Source organism: Eleginops maclovinus, chromosome 12 (genome assembly GCF_036324505.1).
Source record: "Eleginops maclovinus isolate JMC-PN-2008 ecotype Puerto Natales chromosome 12, JC_Emac_rtc_rv5, whole genome shotgun sequence".
NCBI classification, from domain to species: domain Eukaryota; kingdom Metazoa; phylum Chordata; class Actinopteri; order Perciformes; family Eleginopidae; genus Eleginops; species Eleginops maclovinus.
The window spans coordinates 25,020,362-25,036,483 of NC_086360.1; the positions used below are offsets into that span (position 1 = coordinate 25,020,362).

Sequence of the window (16,122 nt, forward strand, 5' to 3'; positions counted from 1 at the left end):
ATGCACTTGTTTGCATGCATATTCTGTCACCTCCTGTTTGTACATAAAACATGATTCAGGACACTTGCATATTATTTCCTTGTTTAGCACTTCATGCTCTCACTCCGCCCTGTGTGCGCTGGGACCCAGCTGCATTTAAACACTCTGGCTTTGTGCGAGAACAGCTGGCTGCAAAGTCATTTGGACACACGCTCGCACACACAAGCACATGTGCACAAGCACTCACACAGTTTTCCAGGCGAGCAGAGCCGAAACAGTGTCTATTGTCAGCGAATAATTGAATGCATAAGCTGTCGGAAAGGCGGTGAGAGTTCACGGTGTTCTAGCGATAAAGGAGAGTAAGACCATTGCTGAAACTCCAGAGGAACACCTCAATGATGACATCAGCATGTTGGCACCTACACCGGCGCACACAGGCACATTCTGCCATGAGAGAGGGCCCTCAGAGAGTGTGTGTTAATTCTGTCCTGGCACTGAACTCACTTGGACTGCTTTGTAGCCAGACTTGCTGTCGTAAAAGGCGAAGCAAACACTCCACCCAGTGACTGTTTCTCCCCATTCCCTTCCTCCTCTCTCTCTGTCTTCTCTGACCAGTACCAAACCAGTTCCCTTCACTGTTGTTGTGCCCAGCAGCAGCTGGAGACCCAGACACTGTAGGGACGTTGTTTGGTGAATTAGATCATTGTTTTAGAGTGGTTTGGGTTGGGTTCTTGCCTGTTTTCTCCTAATATTCAGGCTATGTGTTGGATCCCTCAGGCTAGGTCATTGGAAGAAGTATTTCAGCTTTTTTACTTTCATAAATGTCCCAATACCACAAGGCAGAAATAATCTGTTACCAGTAATTACAAAAAAAGTACTGGCATCAAAATAAACTGAAAGTACCAAAAACATGGTAATTATTTTAACGAATGGACATTTTTGAAATACTATTAATTATATAATTGATTTATAATTACAGATGCATTCATTTGTTCATAGTTTTATGCTAAATATATTATAGTAAAAAATAATAAACACTTCAGTTTTGGAACGTAAAATATGTATCTCAAAAATGAAATTGAGATACTGTCCACCAATTGCTTTAAGTGTGTGCTTTTTTATATGTCTGTGACCATGAGTGTGATAGAAACTGACATTCTCCCCTCGCATCTCAGGAAATATCTCACAACTTCATCTACTCGCGTATATTGCATCCACCCCCCCCCCCCCCATTCCTCTATTTGTATTTTCATTCTCAGTTTTCATTTTCCCTCATCCTCTAACCCTCAGCTTATTTGCCATTGATTTTTCCTTTCTCTCTCCATTTATCTCGAACTCTTTCTTGCACTCTCAACCTCTTGCCCCATCCTCTGGGTGTGTGAGGGAGGGAGGGAGGGAGGGAAAGTAGCGGAAGAGGTTGGAGAGGAAGGCGAGGCACATAGTTGTGGTTGGCTAATTGAAAGCCGGCAGTTTGGTCAGTGAAGTCCCGACGCATGGGAGTGGTCAGGAATTTGCAGTTCATGGTCGTGTGTGTGTGTGTGTGTGTGTGTGTGTGTGTGTGTGTGTGTGTGTAATAGAGACGGAAAACATTTGTGTCGATCCTAAGAGCTGTGGTCATGATGATTGAGATTGTGTGTGTGTGTGTGATTTGGCAAGACTTTTTCGTCTTTGTCAGGGTGTGTTGCAGTCGTGCTGTTGCTGTTCTCTCCTTTTTTCTAATAACCTCTTTCTGTCAACCTCTATCACTCCATCTGTCCAACAAGCTTCTGTCCAAGCCAGTCCGCTGCAGCCTGTTCACAAAGAAAAACAACCTCAGATTCAGCAAACAAGAAAAAGGTGGCATGGTTTTAGAGTGGTTAGAGGAACTAGCCTTTAGCTGAAGGGTGCATATTCGGTGCAAATGCAGAAGGACTGTTTTTCTATCAACATGTTTAATGTCTGATGTGGATATGTTTTAAGGTGTAGCATACTATAGAGGAATACACCCACAACCTGGAAATAAGTTAGCATTTTACCTTTTCCTGTTCCATTGTCTTGAAACTCAACCATTTTTTAACATGTTTCTGTTTAGAGGCCTAAAAAAGGTCAGCTGTTACACACGCTGAGGAGATTTACATGTTTCGCTCTACGACATAAAATACCCCACTGGTAAGATCTGAAGCTTCCTTTTCTTTAGGATATGCTTTGGTCCATCAGTGCCTTTATTGAAGAGATAAAGTTGAAAGGGGAATGACCCGCGTAAATGGTCCAAAGCCAGATTCAAACCTCGGTTCTGCGCACAGGATTGAGCCCCAGTGTGTGAGCTGGCATCTCTACTCGGTGGGCAATACGACTGCCCCATCTGCAGCCTCTAGGCGTCCGTTTTCTAAAAGGTGTCTTAATGAGACTACTTAACGTCATCGTGCCAAACATTGGCCACTTTTAGCTTAGCGGTGGTGAAGTCATGTGACTGTGAAGACGTTCTTTTGTAGCATAATGCTAGCTTTAACTCCTGGTGATTGCATTGACGCTTAAAACAACAGTTAGTCTGTGGAGATTATAAGAGAACATGTTTGATAGAGGGCTTATTTTCTGCAATATTCTAAAATCCAACGGACAAATCTTATTGCTTTTGTCTAGTGAACCCTTGCGATGCTCATCCCTGCACCACCCTATTGTACAAAGCCGGCTAACATGCTCATTCGTGTGTTAAACCTCACCCCACGGACCGACCCTGTGCTGTAGCTGCAGCCGTCTGGTCTGCCCAGGCATCGGGGTCAGAGGTCGATGGGTCAGTGCTCAGTACAGGAAAGCCTACTCATGCAGAACAACACATCGTAAACAAGCCATTACACACCATCTGCAGCGGCGTCAAATCCCCAAACCAGTGTGTGTGTGTGTGTGTGTTGGTGTTTGTGTAGCTGTGTGTGTTGGTGGTGTCACTGAGATCACACCCAAAGACACACAAATGAGGATCAACACACACGGCCAGACGGGAACAGGAGAGGTGACAGGGGAAGTGACCATCTGGTCTCTACTGAGGCATCAAATTACCTGCTGAAAGGTTACACTGGCATTATGCATGCACTGTGTGTCATACAGAGGGGATTTGAACACATATTACCTGAAATCTTGTAGGTTTTCTGGTAGTTTGTTAAATAAATTGTGTATTTTATGAATTACCCACAGTTTAACACCCATTTTTATACTTGTATGTGAATAAAATACTATAAAATAAAGTACTGGATACTTTCTCCTCCTTGCAAAATGAACCAAATAAATAAATAGAGATAAATACAAATTTCCAGCAATATTTTTATGCAACCACATAAAAAGAAATCAGATTCAGAAAACAGTTTTGATTTTACTACACTTTTCTTGGATGAAGGCACGCAGAAACTGAACACATTTGCTGAATATATGAAGGAAATCCTGCACACTGCTGTTGAAGATACTCACACTTTATTTTATCAAACATTTGGATTCCAAATGAGGACGATATACGCATTATTCTCCATTGAGTGTGTGACTGAAAGGTTGCCAGTTATAGTGTGTTTATCACATGACTAATGATAAAATAAAGATGGCCTTCAAATATATATTTTTAATTAGATTTCCTGAGAGTTTCAAGTTAATATCTGCTCGTAATTTCGTATCATAGCGTCTTGATGTGCGATTTCATCAGGATATGATATTTATATTGAATAATTGCTCAACCCTAAAGCAGACATTACTATTGCTGCATCTCTATTTTTCATTATAGTATGTTTCCATTTGTTTTCTTGCTTGAAGACACCTCATCATGTGGACATCGATTGCTCTGCGATTATTGACCGACCCCCTCTGCCGTCTTATTTATCTAATTACTAAACTTCACAAGAACAACAATAGGTCTGAGTATGTGCTTACTGTCCTTTAACATCACGCTAGGAATCTATATTCTGTCATCCCCATCTTTCAAAGTTAATTGCCGGCAAGTCATTAAGAAGTTTTCTGTCTTTAGTCGTTAGAGCAACTGTGACGTTCTTGGAAAGTCCCGATCTCTCTCCCAATTATTTCCACGCCTGCTCATTTACATTTGCTTCAAGCTTCGTTACCTCAGCAGCAGATTCCCTGATAATGAACCCATCGCCTCTCTTTCTCTTCAATTCATGATGGCCTCCTCCCTTTTGCAAACGCTTTCTTTATTTTCCCACCATTATCTTGCAAGTCCGGCACCTTGCACCATACACTATGCTTTCTTCCTTTTCTCCCACTTCCTGTTTTGTCTCCCAGCTGCCTCTCACACTCAGACCTTTCACCTCTGTCAGCCCATATCTCTTCCTACTCCTCTCTTTTCCTCGAGTCTCCTCTTGTTTTCTAAGCCAGCACCGCCTCCCCTCTGTGTTGCTGCTTGATACCCAACATGCACTGCAGCCCCGTCACCAATCCACCCTTCCTTCACCCTGTCTCTGGCTGCTGTCCACACTTAGAAAAAAACAGCCCTTCTGACAATGCCCACTGGTCACACCTGCCCCTCTGTGCACACTGAGGAAATCAATGTGACGACATCTGCAGGGTTATAGACGCATAGAGAAAGATAATGAAGGAATATGTACTGACTTTAGACATGCTTATTCTTGCTTGGTGTTCGATGTATTCATCTTTTCCCTTGCTGCCTGTGAGTGGTTATGTCACTTTGTGTGTGCTCTGTTAACCCGACACTGACGTGTGGATTAGAGTCAGATTTAGGCTGCTCGTCTTCTATTCTGAGATTCCCCAGAAGGAGAAGCCTGTTAATTTAGCTGCTATAAATACCAGACCTCCTCATAGCAGGTCACTCCCAGACCTGCTGCATGATGCTGGACCGTGCTGACAGCTCCTTTGCTCTGTGTGTGTGTGTGTGTGTGTGTGTGTGTGTGTGTGTGTGTGTGTGTGTGTGTGTGTGTGTGTGTGTGTGTGTGTGTGTGTGTGTGTGTGTGTGTGTGTGTGTGTGTGTGTGTGTGTGTGTGTGTGTGTGTGTGTGTGTGTGTGTGTGTGTGTGTGTGGCATATAAGTGTGTTCATTTTCTTCAAAGTGGGCTGGCTAGCCTCCAGCTCAGCGGTGCACGGAGCATGGCTTTAAGGGCCACCAGTGACAATGACATTTGGACATAGCCAGAGCTGGCTTTCTCATCTCTTTCTTTATCCTTGATTTAAATGTCTTTTTTCCACCTCTCTCTTCATGTTTATTCCTTTTTTACTGAGAGCTTTGTTAAAATATACAGCAATACAGTTCATGAAAGAATAAAAAACAGCTGACCTTGACATTTGAGATCCATTTTTCCAACAAATGTTAGATATTTTATGGCATAGTAATTCATTTCAGCTATTCATTTATTCTCATTATTATTGCCAATCAATCAACTCATCAAAAAAGTAATAGCAGTAGTAGTAGAAATATAATCATGCATTGCCATTTTGCACACTCATGTGTTTATATCTGTTATACATACAAAGCTAATTCCCAATTTGTAATCCATAAATTACACTATACTTAAAAACTAGAAATCTAGAAAATATTCTGCTCACTTTAAGGCTCTCTTTGAATATCAGTTAAGTTTTCACTACATACAAATCACATCTTTGAATGTGAATGACTTCTCTCTCCTGGAAACAGACACTTGAATGAATGAAAAACAACTCGGCCAATAAACTCTCATAAACAAACACTTGACCCTTAAGATAATTCCCCACTTTGCAGACATCCAGCAGTTATCTATCTCTATACAGATGCTGTGATTCAGTCTCCTTTGTCCCGCAGTCAAGACTGTAATTGGTTTTTCAGTCAGTGAAAGGTTTTATTTTAATGGCAGGCTTATTTGTGTAGCTACATTGTGTTCAACAGACACAGTTTACATTTTACACGACTCTAGACCGATCATTATCTTCATCAGTACAAGTACCCTCAATCATGCTCTCATTTGGTCTGATAATCACTCTGGCTGTGTTTCTGTGGAGAAATCTGCTCGTAGATGTTGTATACATTCCAGATATATTACTTACAGCATGTTTAGGTTGGGGTTTGAAAGAATACTTAGATTTAAAGAGGACATATTCTGCTGTAGCACCTCTTTTCACTCTCTGTCTGAAACCAGAGCCCAGTCTGCTCTGATTGGTTAGCTGGCCGGCTCTGTTGTGATTGGTCAACAGCTTAGAGCTTGGAGCGCTAGTTAATACAGTAGAAGCGCCAGAGTTACATAGTGTCGTCACTAACAGATCGGAGCCTTTGCATACCATTTACATGCACACAAACCTTTACAACACACTACAGGAAAGGGAAAACCCCAGAAAGCACAACAGGGCCTCTTTAATGAGTGATTTTCTGCTCTTAGCGTTCACCACCATGCAGAGTGTGGTTATATTCCAAGAAGCAAGTTCCAACAGTGTGGTTAATCAGAGGCAACACAAGTGAAGAGTACTGTTTCGAGGCGAAAATCTGCTTCCGAATGTGGACTTTTATGTCCAAACTGCATTCATTTCTCTCCCACTGCGCCTCTGTCGAACAAAAGAGGTGGACTGGCGCTAACAAAGGGACAGGTAGAAAGGAGAAAGGGGGTCTGGTGGAGACGGAAAAAAAAGCCGATCAAGGACAGTGAAGTGGAACGGATGGAGTGAGAGAGAGAAGGCGGGAGAGAAATGAGTGTTAAAGTTAAAGTGTAAAAGCTTAAATCAAAAGAATAAAAAATTCATAAGAATCAACAAGACAGAGAGTTAGAGGAGAGAGCGAGAGATTAGAGGAGGAGAATGTGCATTTATCAGGCAGAGAGGGCGGGAATAGAAGGGCAAAGGGAGCATTAGGAATAATTTGTGGGGAAAATGTGAGCTTGTTAACGTATCACTGAAGAGGAGGAGCACACACACTCCAGCGGTAGGGCAGATGCTTTTTTGGGATTTGATCATTTGCTCATTATAATCACAAAGTAACAGTCCTGATTTTGTTCTTTAAAGACCTAACCGATCAATATCCCTGTGCTTGAGGCAATGGATGTGCAAATGAACGATTCAAAAGCTTGAAAAAGAGCGCCGGCACCAACACTCAAGGTCAACGCGGCTCTGCTTTTGCTTGGTCTTTGTTTGATTATTGGATCCCTTTCGTGCTCTCTCATCCCTCTCAGCGCTCATGTTCTTCCCTTCACCGTCTACTGTTTTAAGTTCATGCATGCAGTGTTTTTGCTCTGCTGACAGACTGAAGAGGGGCTTAGAGATTTGTTTAAACTCTGGACAGTTCCCAGAGGCAGAGCCAGACAGATTGAGGAACCTTTACAATCTGCATGTGTTTAGGTTTGTGAGTGTGTGTGCATGTGTCCACAATGTGTGTGCACTACAGCAGAGTGTAATGTGCCCCATATTAGCCAGGTCAGATTTAGTTTAATAATATTGTATCTGTCTCTTTGCTCGAGAAAAAAGAACCACGGCTAGATGTGTGTGCCTGGGGTCTCTCATTTGGGCTGCAGACGGTCTTGTTCTACAGCTTCATTTTTTATTCTCGCACTTTAAATGTGTGTGTGTGTGTGTGTGTGTGTGTGTGTGTGTGTGTGTGTGTGTGTGTGTGTGTGTGTGTGTGTGTGTGTGTGTGTGTGTGTGTGTGTGTGTGTGTGTGTGTGTGTGTACGCATAGAGAAAGATAATGAAGGAATATGTACTGACTTTAGACATGCTTATTCTTGCTTGGTGTTCGATGTATTCATCTTTTCCCTTGCTGCCTGTGAGTGGTTATGTCACTTTGTGTGTGCTCCGTTAACCCGACACTGACGTGTGGATTAGAGTCAGATTTAGGCTGCTCGTCTTCTATTCTGAGATTCCCCAGAAGGAGAAGCCTGTTAATTTAGCTGCTATAAATACCAGACCTCCTCATAGCAGGTCACTCCCAGACCTGCTGCATGATGCTGGACCGTGCTGACAGCTCCTTTGCTCTGTGTGTGTGTGTGTGTGTGTGTGTGTGTGTGTGTGTGTGTGTGTGTGTGTGTGTGTGTGTGTGTGTGTGTGTGTGTGTGTGTGTGTGTGTGTGTGTGTGTGTGTGTGTGTGTGTGAATTAAGTTTGCAATAAATGATTCAGCATCTATGAGTCTGCTCGGCGTGGGTGGGCTCCTGGGTAAGAGGGCAAAAGGCCATGTGTTTGAATACTGTCAATGCCACTACTGACTACTACACACACACGCACACACACACACACACACACACACACACACACCACAGACTGCTGAGTGCTTTCCGAGACACACCACACTAATGTATCCCCAAGAAACCTGTAATGTACTCCACACTCACTCTCGATGTCTTTTCCTCTCCTTTATGTCTCACATCCTGGCAAAAATGCCCTTCTTTGTATCGCTATCTGTACAGAAAGAGCAATAAGTCATGCCTATTCTCCCCATGCACTTCTCTTATTATGTCTTTCTGGGTTTGCCAAACACAATTTACATTTCTTTACGATTGTGTTTGTTATTTTGCAAAAAGTGTGCCTCGCTTTGGGATTGGTCTTTGCTTCCTTACTCTCAGTTTCAATGGTTGTGCTTTGTGACATTTGAGTGTGTATGTAACTGAAATTAAACCTAATTTCTTTCTCCCTTCTCCACCTTCCCTCTTCCTTGCAGGACAGTGACATCCAGAAGAAGATCGACCATGAGATCCGAATGCGGGATGGGGCCTGCAAGCTGCTGGCCGCCTGCTCTCAGAAGGACCAGGCCTTGGAGGCGTCGAAAAGCCTGCAGACCTGCAGCACTCGCATCATGGCCTACATGTCGGAGCTGCAGAGGATGAAGGAGGCGCAGGTTATGAAGAAGGTCCCGCGGAGGTCATCGGATGCAGGGCCGATGGACGACAGGCGCCCGTGCAAGGGAAAAGTAGCCATCTCAGGCAAGTAAAACCTCACATAATGTATTCATTGTGTAGATTTTGGCATGGACCAGCTGTTATTAAGATCGTTGTGATCCCTTTAGTGTTACAATTCAATGCAGAGCTCCTCTTGTCGAGCGCAGGCTGACTTAAGATGCTGTGCTTTGCAAAATGACAGCGGGCCGTCGGTTGACTGATTATGGAGCTGCTCTGTTTGCATCACTGACGCACTGCAGAGAGATAATTCACACCATGACCAAGACTGGGTTTTTTAAGTTGTTTTTGTTTTGTTTGTTTTTAGAACATCATGAGAATGTAAAAAAATACATAATAATGAGCTGTGAGACAGTGGGTGTAGGTTCATGGGGCCACCGCTGCATGTGTAGTACCCCAGCTGGAGAGCAACCACCCCCCCCCCCCCCACACACACACACACACAGTAATTAGCTGCGGATACTTTAGCCAGTGACTGAAAGCAGCACACATACGAGTAAGACAGTGAGGGTGATTAACATTTTTGTGGTCTAATCTCTTGTCTCTCGTCGTTACAGATCTTCGTATCCCACTCATGTGGAAAGACACGGAGTACTTCAAGAACAAAGGAGGTGAGCAGCCACTGTGTGTGAAGAGATTCATTGATAGAGTATTAATGATTAATGCAAGCAGGATTTATTAATGACTTGCTTCAGGGGGAACTGATGTAGCTTTACACATTATGAAATGGCTAAATCAAAGATGTGTAAGAGCTTTGAATAATCACAGAGGTAAGTGTGGGATTTCTCGTAACTAAAGATCAAGAATGACATTTTATCATCGGCTAGAGGGTTAAACACTGATATAGATTTTAAGCTGAGCAAAAAGACCATACAGTAAGACTTTTTCTCTATTCTATGCAGCACAATTCCTGGAGCTGATCATTTCAATCTGTTGCAGCTTTACCACATATCTCCGTATTTTCAGATTTTTCTAGCTATGAGAAACTCCTGGCAGCACGACCTGGCCCTCAGCACCGGCGGCTGGCTTTGTCTCTTGGCTCTGAGAAATAGCAGCACACAGGTGCTGAACTGGGTCATTAAAGGGGCACGCAGGAATGAGTCCTAAATCCCGGAAATTAGTTAGCTTTTTCACCATGGTCTGATACCCTTGTCTCAAAGTCAACAGTTTTTTTAACACATTTTTGTTCAGATGCCTGACAGAAGGATCTGCGGTCAGCACAAGCGTAAGAGACATTTACATTTTGTATACCACATAAATTACATCAGTAAATACCTTACTTGTAAATGTCTGAAGCTTCCATGAGTCATACAAACAGTGGTTGCTAACAAGAGACTTAATGAGACCACCAAACCTCATCATGCCGGACATTGGCCACCTTTAGCGATGTTGACGTTAGCGCTTTACTTCTGGCAAAGCATTTAGGGTTAAAACATCATAAAGCGTTGTTAATATGTAGAGATTACGCTGCTGTACAACATCTATAAGTATCACACATGGGTTTGTAACAACCTTATTTTCTGCAATAACCCAAAATCCCATTGCTTTTTGTCAAAGGAAGCCCTTGCAATGCTGACTTCTGGGTTAGCCTAAAATACATCAGCGCTGCACCCCTCTGTTAGTAAGGCATTTGATAAAAGATCTGTGATGCATTTCAGGAACTCCTTTTCTTCCGTGTAATATTACTGCTGTAAATGTTTTTTTAATGGCATTTCAGAATGACACAGTGCACTGACATTAAACAAATGGTGATATTTAGATTGATTATTTGCTTTCCCATCCCCTCCCAGTGGAGTCAATGTGGGTTAACCCCCATGCAGTCATTATAACCGTCCCTGAGCTCATTCTCTCCCCTGGCAACTAGAACGGGATTAATCTGCATGACCTGTGCATGTAAATGAACTCAAGAGACAGGTAGTAGACTCTTAACAAAGCTTAATGAGGCTGTTAGTCAAGGTCATTAAGCACACCGAGACGTTAACTGAGCCCAGGAGGTGAGGAGGAGTAAAGCACGCCATTTGCCACGTGTTCAATCACATTTTAAACCGAGCATTGAGCACATACTCGGAATAACAAGTGTGAGTCTTAAGTGTCAATGTGCCATACACAAGGAAGCGTATAAGAAGGAGCATTTTCAGTTGAAGCCTTAAATCTGAGGCAAAGGAATTAGTGATAATAGACTAACAGGTGGCACATTTATTCACTTTACAGCATGATTTCTTGCATACATGTCTCACTGTTGTTACGAATGTCATGGATTCTGCACAGGGATTGATCATTGTCCTAGTGAAGCTTGCCCAAAAAGGGGTTTTACAGCTTTTTAAAATACCTATATCCTGAGAGTGTCTTTACAATGTTTGAATAACAACTGTGAATATTAAGTTTCATTGTGCCGTAAACAGGGAAGCATACAAGCGTTAAACTGGGCCATTATAGGGCAGTGCAGGAATGAGTCCTATAACCCTGAAATGAGTTAGCATTTTACCATGTCCCATTGGCTGGACGTCAATCCAGTTTTTTAAACGTGTGTTTGGATACATGCCTAATATAATGTGGTTAATTCAAGCTTAAGAGATGTTCATGTTTTAGTCTATGACATAAAATAACGCTTCAAAACCATTAGCATATAAGTAGGAGTATTTTCAGATATAAACTTGAAATTTGATGCAAAGTTGATACATTTTGCTCTGTATAACAAGAAGAAAATCAATTAACAACAATTAGACTATTAAATACAGATTGAAGTCCATCAGGTGTCACACTGTTTACCATACAATCTGATATTTCAAGGAAATATTTCTGTCTGAATATGATGGTATTTCGGCACAGGCATTCTCCATAATCTCAGTGAAGCATGCCCAAAAAGTCTATTACAGCTTTTTATAATGCCTTTCGATAGAGGTGGTTTCTTCACAATGTATATAGAAGACAAATGATGATGTCATCCAGCTCTCATTAGCTTCTGTTACACTTAAGATCAGATGACTCAGTTTTAACTTCAAAACAAGCATACAATGCCTCATGGGAATTCTTTGCACAGCTGGTCATTGAGATCACTGAAGTGAAACTAACAACAGTGGAAGTGTTTGTCAGCCAGGTGGAGGAGCTGGACCTGTTTCAACCCTTAACTGCTCGGGTCATAAGCCCTCTCTAGCCTTAGGGGTAAAAATGTTGCTTACTTAGAGCTACGAGGTGATGGTTTTTTTGGAGCTGAAAGATGGTTTTTCAAGTGATGCAACTGAATGAAATCTCCTGACATGTCACATGAATCACAGATTTGTTTTCTAACCCCTTCGTAGAGCTTCATCGGTGTGCAGTGTTCTGCCTGCTGCAGCTCGGAGGAGAGATCTTTGACACAGACATGGTGATAGTGGACCGGACACTCACCGATATCTGCTTCGACAACACCATCGTATTGTAAGTCATCAATCTCAAAGGATGCAAAGGCTTTATTTCTCATATTAATAATAGCTACAGCATAGTGTTGGCAATATACATCTCACATATAAAGACAAGTACAAGTACAGTGGAATAATTGTCGTAATAAACATAATGTTCCCCATGTGTGAATCCTTTCGCAGTAGTGAAGCCAACCCTGGTTTTGAGATGCGCGTAGAGCTGTATAGCTGCTGCTCGGAAGACGACTACTCAGCAGGGAACACGCCCAGGAAGCTAGCCAGTAAACTGAGCTCGTCGCTGGGCCGATCGGCGGGGAAGAAGCTCCGGGCGGCCATGGATCCTGGGCCGTGTAGTCCTGTCAGCAACGGGGGGGCAACTCCTCTTCTTCTGCCAGTTCCCTCTGTACCGTGAGTTTAAAATATTTCACATACTGTTGAGGATGAAGCTCTATGAAGAGAAATAATAGACAACATTAAATCTGAGAGAAAGGGTAGTCATTAAAGAGTAGTAACACATTTGGGACGGGGAGAGAAGAGGAAAAACTGTAATGCAATTCAGGAAAGAAAGGAGAAGAAGGTGAGGAAAAAGGAGAGAGGATGTGGTCAAATCCAGACCTAGAATATGTCAAAGTAACCTAAGCTGGACGCTGGAAATTATACGGGAATTATCCATTTGGACTGCAGGAAATATGCACCTAAGATAATAGACATGATGGAGGGAATGAAGAGGATAAGTGTGATCATAAGGAAAGCAACGGACATACTCGACTGAGTGGGAAAGTGGAGCAGGGAGAAAATTTTTTGTAAAATGTAAAAACTACATACTGTAAAGGTGGTCGTTATGCAACATTAAGACTGCAAGCTGCCGTTAAACTCAATAGAAGAAGAGCAGAGGGAGAACTAAGAGTGAAATGATGCATATTTCAGAGAGTACAAGAATACTTTATGCAGTGTTTTTGTGAAAATGGATGCTCAAACCCAGAATAACGTTGTATTCCCTCTCTTGTGTTGACAGGGGTCCTAAGTACCACCTTTTAGCTCATACCACCATGTCACTGACACACATCCAGGACAGTTTTCGCACACATGACCTCACCATCTCAGGCAACGGTGAGTGGCAGCCTCTATCAATCTGTCGCCTCTCCATCTTTTCTCTCTTCTCTGCCAAACCCGCCATCTGTCTCTTTTTTGTGCTTCCCTCACTCATCACCGTCTCACTTCTTATCATTTCCTTTAAACCAAGCGTACACTCCCTCCTCCCCCTCCTCCCCCTTCTTCTTCTTCCTCTTCTTCTTTCTTCTTCTTCTTGTTCTTCCTCTTCCTCTCTGTCCTCCCATATTCTCTAACACACAGGCATTGTCAAGGTCACAGCTATAAAGACTGCTGTAGTGAGGTGTCTGCTGTGTAAAGCTGTAATGATGTGGGCTAACAAGGGCCCGGATCCCTCAGACAGACAGGCCCCTAGTGTTTTATTCATTGGCCCTTCAGCTTGCAGTAAAGTTTCATTGCTGCACTTCATGACACTCCATGCAGCTGCCAGTCTGTTACACCTTTTGTGTGCTATAGGGGGGGCAGTATGTTGAGAGGAAGTGTGTGTGTGGATGCATGTGAGTGTACGTGTTTGTGTGTTTGTATCATATTTTATTTATTCATGGTGTTTTATTTTTGCCCGTCTCTTCTCTCCCTGTAGAGGAGTGCTCCTATTGGCTGCCGCTCTATGGTAGTATGTGTTGCCGCCTCGCAGCTCAGCCTCACTGTATGACCCAACAGATGATGAGTGGATGTTTGAAAGTGAAGGTAAGTTGGCAGGTGTTACGGGGAAGCTATCCCTCTCAGGGTTTGAATAGTTTTTGGCTTTAGTCCTGTTTTATTCCTGTCTTTATTTCCTCTCTTGGTGATTCTTGCCACGTGTTTTACTCCACAATTGACTGATCTTTTGTCTCCACCTTGCAGCAGTTGGGAGGTGACCCTCAAAGTTGGACAAAAGTGTACGGTGTGCTTAAAGGAACAAGCCTTTTCTGCTACCACCGGCAAGAAGACGTGGAGGCTAACGTGGAGCCAGCTTTCACCATCGCCATCAACAAGGTCAGCAGAGGAATCACTAAAATAAATACCTGAAAAAAACACAAGAGGATGATCCTGACTTACAGAACCAAAAGAGTTGTTTTGTTTTACGCTTCAGGCATCAGTAGCATAGATGGAAAGGTAGTGGACTTGTGATTTGCTGCCAATTTCAATCTCATGCCAGCTAGTAGACCATGAGCCAAGAAGAAATGAGCTCTTCTCTCAGTAACTACTATTAAAGTGCCTTTCAGCAAGGTACTTATCCCCCAGTTACTCCATGTTGAGCTGCTTGAAAGCCAAGAGGAGGAAACTGGTTCTCAGCTTTCAGGTGTTATTGTGTAAAATGTTCAGTAAGGCTCGAAAAGAGCAGGCATCTCTGGATAAAAGGTATTGAAGATTTCAAAATGAGATCTGTTCAGGGCTGTTCTCCAGTCTTTGCAAACACAGTAAGACACAGTTTTCAGCTCAGCCAACTACCAATCATATTCCTTTCATCCCTCGTCCCGTTTTTCCAGGCAAAAATATGAAGAACATGGGTTCTTGATCATCTTATTTCCTGTGTCTGTCTGAGTTGATGCCTCTGGGGCTTCTCATTCCTCCCGTGGTGACTCATTCAGTCTTTTTCTGACCCTGATCTCACAGTTGACCTAAAGCCAAGTCAGACACATCAGAGTGAGTCTCTATGATCCTTTTGTTAGTCAGTTGTCTCATATTAATAGTGAGGAAGAGGGAGCTCAGGGTGAGGAATGGAACAACACTGCCATCTAGTGGTCATAAACAGACCGAGGCACACTTGGAATAGAACGAGGATGTGGGAATTGGGAGTCTGCACCTTTTGTTGGATAATTGCAGAAGAGAAATGGATTGGAAGAGGGCTAATTAGCGGCTTATTAGTCAGGGGCTTATTTTCAGTGGAGACTCACAACTACAATTTCCGTAATGATCACTTGTTGCAGCGCATAATTTTGTTCATTCACGAGTGCTGGCATTCATTAGTGATTGTAGTCATTTTGTAGCAGATGATTGTATTCTTTGTTGCTCTTCTTGTTTCAGGAGACCAGAATACGTGCTTCAGAGAAAGACCCTCAAAGTAAAGTTCAGAATATCTGTATCAGTAATCAGTACGGGGGTGAGGAGGTCACACACACCCTGACGACAGACAGCCGCGATGACACACACCGGTGGATGGAGGCCTTCTGGCAACATTTCTACGACATGAGTAAGTGCTTGCTCTAACACAGGATGGGATGAATACTCTCACTCACATAAACTACCATAAATCAATAGAAGTTTCTATGCTTTGCCGCTCCTTTGTGCATTAAGTGATTTTTTTCCTCCAAATTACAGGCCAATGGAAACAGTGCTGTGATGATTTAATGAAAATTGAACTGCCATCGCCAAGGAAACCGACCCCCGTCACACCCAAACAAGGCTCACTCTATCACGAAATGGGTAAGACTTCACTGTGATAATATCATGGTGGATATGCAATCAAAAAATACCATTTTAGTCGAAGAAACAAGTTAAAAAACATAAAAGCGAAGGCAGGGAGAGACAGCACTGCGCCTGCATTGCGTGTGACTGTGTGAAGCTTTGATTCCTTTCACTCTATGTGCACGTGAGACGCTGTCACAATAAAATGTTCCTCTCCGATATCTCAAACTCACACTCTGCTGCTTGACTTCTGTAGAATCGAATCTTATCTCTGACACGCTGACTCTGTCTTCTCTCTCTCTGTTCCTCTTTTCAATTTTCCTCGTGTGTCCTGAATCCATCGCTCTTTTGTCCTTTTTATTATTTCCCTGTGTCCTCATTAATATTTATAATCAACGTCCCTTTTTTCATCAACTTTTA

General features: G+C 42.8%; 1 protein-coding gene across 5 annotated transcripts in view; it reads left to right on the forward strand.

The window, feature by feature from the left end:
* rtkna (rhotekin a) overlaps positions 1-16,122 on the forward strand; it is a 66,597-nt gene that overhangs the window by 47,349 nt on the left and 3,126 nt on the right. For all 5 annotated transcript variants that reach the window (XM_063898294.1, XM_063898293.1, XM_063898296.1 and 2 more), the window contains 9 exons: positions 8,572-8,833; positions 9,364-9,417; positions 12,106-12,223; positions 12,388-12,612; positions 13,220-13,314; positions 13,895-14,001; positions 14,158-14,289; positions 15,322-15,487; positions 15,616-15,720. In XM_063898294.1, coding sequence (XP_063754364.1) covers positions 8,572-8,833; positions 9,364-9,417; positions 12,106-12,223; positions 12,388-12,612; positions 13,220-13,314; positions 13,895-14,001; positions 14,158-14,289; positions 15,322-15,487; positions 15,616-15,720 — 1,264 coding nt within the window. The remainder of the gene's footprint in view (positions 1-8,571; positions 8,834-9,363; positions 9,418-12,105; positions 12,224-12,387; positions 12,613-13,219; positions 13,315-13,894; positions 14,002-14,157; positions 14,290-15,321; positions 15,488-15,615; positions 15,721-16,122) is intronic.